At 36.9% G+C, this 4936-nt stretch overlaps 1 protein-coding gene across 1 annotated transcript; it reads left to right on the plus strand.

Moving 5' to 3' along the window:
* The first annotated feature begins 1212 nt into the window (after window positions 1-1212).
* or60a1 (odorant receptor, family 60, subfamily A, member 1) lies at window positions 1213-2202 on the plus strand. Its single transcript, XM_016471864.1, has one exon. The coding sequence runs from the start codon at window positions 1213-1215 to the stop codon at window positions 2200-2202; it is 990 nt and encodes a 329-aa protein (XP_016327350.1).
* Window positions 2203-4936: the final 2734 nt, after the last annotated feature.

A 4936-nucleotide genomic window follows, 5' to 3' on the forward strand; every position in this document is an offset into this window, starting at 1 on the left:
GAGCATTGGTGTCGGTTATTGTTAATGTTACCCCGAGTGTGTGTCTCACCTACCTGAACCTGCCTTGTTGTGTCTACAATAAATGTCATTATTGGAATCCTTGTCGTCTTCGTCATCCTGCCTGCCTCCACACACTGTGACCGTGACAGAATAACCGACCACTAAGTAAAGTAAAGCGGCGTCTTTCCCCTCGTTTGTTTTTCCGGTTTTTGTCAGTTTTTATTTTTATGTTATAGATTACCCCGCCTTACAAATCCTCCTGCTGGAGCAGGGGGAACACTCTCTTGAGGACCACACGAATGACTTTCTGTCCCTGGCTCACCTCACGCACTACCCGGACAACTGCCTTTGTTCATTCTATCAAGTTGGACTTAATGCCACCACACGAGCGCAGTTGTCCGGGGTTGGTCCTCGAGAGAGCCTCGCCACCTTCATCGAGTGGGTGCTGGTGTCCTGCAAGTCCCATCTGACCGTGGACACGCTCCCTCAAAACTTGCAACATCTGTGGCATTCTGCTGTGTGATAAAACTGCACATTTTAGAGTGTCCTTTTATTGTGGCCAGCCTAAGGCACACCTGTGCAATAATCATGCTGTCTAATCAGCATCTTGATATGCCACACCTGTGAGGTGGATGGATTATCTCGGCAAAGGAGAAGTGCTCACTAACACAGATTTAGACAGATTTGTGAACAATATTTGATAGAAATAGGCCTTTTGTGTACATAGATCTTAGATCTTTGAGTTCAGTTCATGAAAAATGGGGGCAAAAACAAAAGTGTTGCGTTTATAATTTTGTTCAGTGTATATATATATAACCTTGGTGTTCTCAGTTTATTGTCTTTGTTTTACAATGTTTTACAATCTATGTTGATGTTTTCTCTTCCTTGTGGATATTATTACCCATATCCTGCATTATCTTGTTTATTTAATAAAACTGCTGCTAAAAGATCAACGTTTCAACACTTCATTGCCTGCTATTATACTGAAAGTTTGAAATAAAAGGGGGTAGGGCCTTTAAGCAGATAAAATTCCAACGGAGGTGGGTCTTGTAGAAAGTAATAAAAAGCTACTGTACAGCAGCTCAGATCCTCAGAAGACAAGATCATCTAGTAACAGTAGGTAAATGAATATTTCAGAATGTAATATTTAATTAATATACTATATACTGCATCTTTTATTCTAATGTGAAAAATGTCTCTTCGACAGGAAAAATGATTTTGCAAAGTATGAACATCACACTGATTTTTACTAGTTATGGGCCTCCTGGTGCACTTAATTATGGCGTTTTTATGATCTCTCTTGTAGTATATCTTACAACTGTTTTTGCAAATGTAACACTGATGCTGGTAATCTGCTTGGACACATCGCTCCATAAGCCCATGTACATATTTTTATTCAACCTGGCTATAAATGGACTAATCGGATCCTCTGCTGTACTTCCTAAAATAATGGAGAATCTTATTGATGATATGAAAGATATAATGTATGCTGACTGTATTCTGCAAGTATTTCTTATTAATGTTTACGGAACATGTGCTTATGCAATACTGACACTTATGGCGTATGATAGGTATGTTTCAATATGCAAGCCTCTACAATATCACAATATCATGACTCCAGCTAAAATTAGACTTCTGCTTTTTATTGTATACTGTCTTCCTATCTGCTCTCTAGCTGTACAGGTGTATCTTACATCAAGGCTTCCGATATGCAGGTATAAAATAAACAAGTTGTTTTGTGACAATTTGGCGGTTGTTAATCTCTCCTGTGTTAAAAATTCCTGGGGAGACCTGTATGGCATATGTCTGGTACTTGTTTTTGTTGTTCTACCTCTAATCTTTGTCATCCTATCATATGTGCGGATATTATTTGTCTCCTTGAATGCATCAGTAAGTGCTCGGAAAAAAGCTCTAAAAACATGCACACCACACTTGATTACTTTTATTAATTTTTCACTGGCCTCTCTATTTTCTGTGATATACAATCGATTTAATATCAGTCTTTCAAAAGAAGTTAACGTGTTTATGTCGATTCATTTTATCCTGATCCCTCCACTTCTACATCCACTTATTTATGGAATTAGAACAAAGGAGATCAGCAATAGCCTCACAAGAATATTACAAAGAAAAATACTTGCTCTTGGTTTTAATTTAAAAACTGAAAAAAGGTGTAATGATGCACTATTTATTTCTACTAAATAAATGGCAAGTCTATATGAACACATTTGAATGCCTTATTTTACATTTGTACATTGTTTTCAAGCTTTAGAGAGGGGCTCTGAAATTGTATATGTGTGTATCTGATATTTACATAGTGTGCGTGCATTTATTTTTGAATTTGAAAATATATGTATAAACAGATTCATCTGTTTCCTGAAATTAAATGTAAAAAAAAAGAAGTTGGAATAGAAAATGTTTTCAAGTTTTTATTCAGGAGAGAAGAAGATATTTCATCTTTCAACTATTTACATAGAACGTAAAAAAAGGATGTAAAACAGTTATACATCTCATCTCACATATACAAAATCACTAATACTTTATTCTAAAAATAACTGGGATTTACTGGGACTTTTAAACATTTATTAATGTTATTATTAATGTTTTTATTTATTTCTAAACATTTAAATGTATAAAAGAAGTTGTTACTAGTATTATAACATGCCATAATCATTATTTTGATAAACAGTAAGCATCTAATTCTATGATCTGAAACATCGTGTGAAGTGCTCTGCAAACCAGTTCATCTTAATTGTATGCAACACTTTTCTTGTGACTAGACCCCGGAAACTAACTTTCTCTTTCTTTCTTTCTTTCTTTCTTTCTTTACCAATTAAAATGAACAAACAATAAATAAAAAAAATACTAAACACTTGTTATCCTGTTTACTACACCTGTAGTAAACAGAAATGAGACTGACATATGCGTGATCTTTGAGGCCAATAAATGCAACCTCCAGAGGGTGCAGCCTTCAAAATGAGACAGCTTAAGCCTGGCCTCACCAAGCACACAGACTCTTGTTTGCACTCTACTTACCTTCATAGTACTTACTTGCTCCATGTCTACTCCTGCCTTGATGTCCTGCAAATTCCTCCAGCAAACTCCAGCATTGTTCTCCACAGTCAATTTAATTTGTTAATGGTCAATTCAAGTCACATTGTCTGTTTCTGCTGGTGATATATTCCCTGTCAAGATACAAGACTTGTGCTATAATAAAGTCACTCTCAAATTCACTGTGTGTACTGCATTATGACGTATGGCCTGGTCAATGCCTCCTCCATGTTCCTGAGATTTATGAATGAGGTGCTACGGGAGTACCTCCATTGTTTCATCTTGGTTTACATTGATGACATCCTTGAGTATTCCCGGAATCTGGACACTGTCAACATGTGGCATTCATGTTTGAAAGGTTGAGGGAGTACCAGTGGTTCCTCAAACCCAAGAAAAAAAAAATGCTAATTTTACTAAACTCCCATCCATTTCATGGGATCCTACATCAGCCCTGAAGGTATTCAGATGGATGAGGGGTATGTCGAAGCAATGTGTTTCTGGCCTACTTCTACTCCATCAATGAATTGCAATGCTTCCTGGGCTTTTTCCTTAATCTGAAATTTTCCTTAGTCCTGACCTTAAGCCTGTTCAGATGCTGTACAATAATCTAAAGAGGTCTCTGCTTTCAAGACAACTCAGAAATACTGGTTAACTAAATCAGATTTATTTGGAAAGGTGATCCGAAATTGGCCTAACGTCTTATAAGCAGATTTGCTAGAGGAATATATGATTGTCAACTCGGTGAACTGCTAGATGCTTGTTACACAGGCTGATAGAGGTGGCAGCGATTCAGTAGTGTGGTATGATGGTATACAGTTCCGAGGTCTGCACAGGCTTTAAACTGAACCCGAAACCGGCCCATACCTGAGATTGTTTGACCCGATCCAACTGGTAGTGTTAAATCTACAGGCCGAAATTGAAATTGGTTTCTCTCAACAAATAGCCTAACTTTTTTAATATGCTGAATTTCAGGATTGCATGCAACAGTCAGTAAATGAATACATTAGGGCTGGTAAGTGATAACATTTTTTTATCTAATTAATTACATGATGTGGCGATTAATTAATCTAATTAATCGCAAATTAATCGCACATCAAATTTGGCTGATAAATTACTCCCAAAAGATAATTTAAAGTCATTGTTGTGTAAAGCATCAGCAAGAAATATTTTGTTTGATAAAATTTATTAGATATACTCTTTTGGACGATGAGGGTAAATGATGACACCAATTCTCATTTTTGGGTGGGTGAACTATACCTTTAATAATTTATTTGATAAATTTTATTATTATTACTATGGAAATATTTTTTATATTTTTAATTAAATGATACTCTAAATAATAAACTAAAACTGCCAGTAGGTGGTGGTAAATGGCCTTAAAGGGGTCATATGATGCAATTTCAATTTTTCCTTTCTCTTTGCAGTTACAAGCTCTTGGTGCATAAAGTTAATGTGTGTCTTAACACACAAGATGGCGCCAGTGCACCCGGCTTGCCGTCTCTCTGTCTCTTGTTTGTCTCAATTTGGTGTACCTGTGGTACCTGTTTGTCTGACATCTGTGCTGTTGTCATATGATGCAATTTCAATTTTTCCTTTCTCTTTGCAGTTACAAGCTCTTGGTGCATAAAGTTAATGTGTGTCTTAACACACAAGATGGCGCCAGTGCACCCGGCTTGCCGTCTCTCTGTCTCTTGTTTGTCTCAATTTGGTGTACCTGTGGTACCTGTTTGTCTGACATCTGTGCTGTTCGTTTTATGCATGATTTTGCACTGGTTCCATGCAGTCTCAGTGCTCACCTACGATCGCCAAGCTTTGCTTAATATCAAAAGTTGTATGGGAGTTTACCGTGGATTGTGCCCCGTTCTGCATTCTCATTTTCAATCCTCGT

The sequence above is a fragment of the Sinocyclocheilus anshuiensis genome, unplaced genomic scaffold (assembly GCF_001515605.1).
Source record: "Sinocyclocheilus anshuiensis isolate Anshui unplaced genomic scaffold, SAMN03320099.WGS_v1.1 scaffold24, whole genome shotgun sequence".
Taxonomy (NCBI): Eukaryota; Metazoa; Chordata; class Actinopteri; order Cypriniformes; family Cyprinidae; genus Sinocyclocheilus; species Sinocyclocheilus anshuiensis.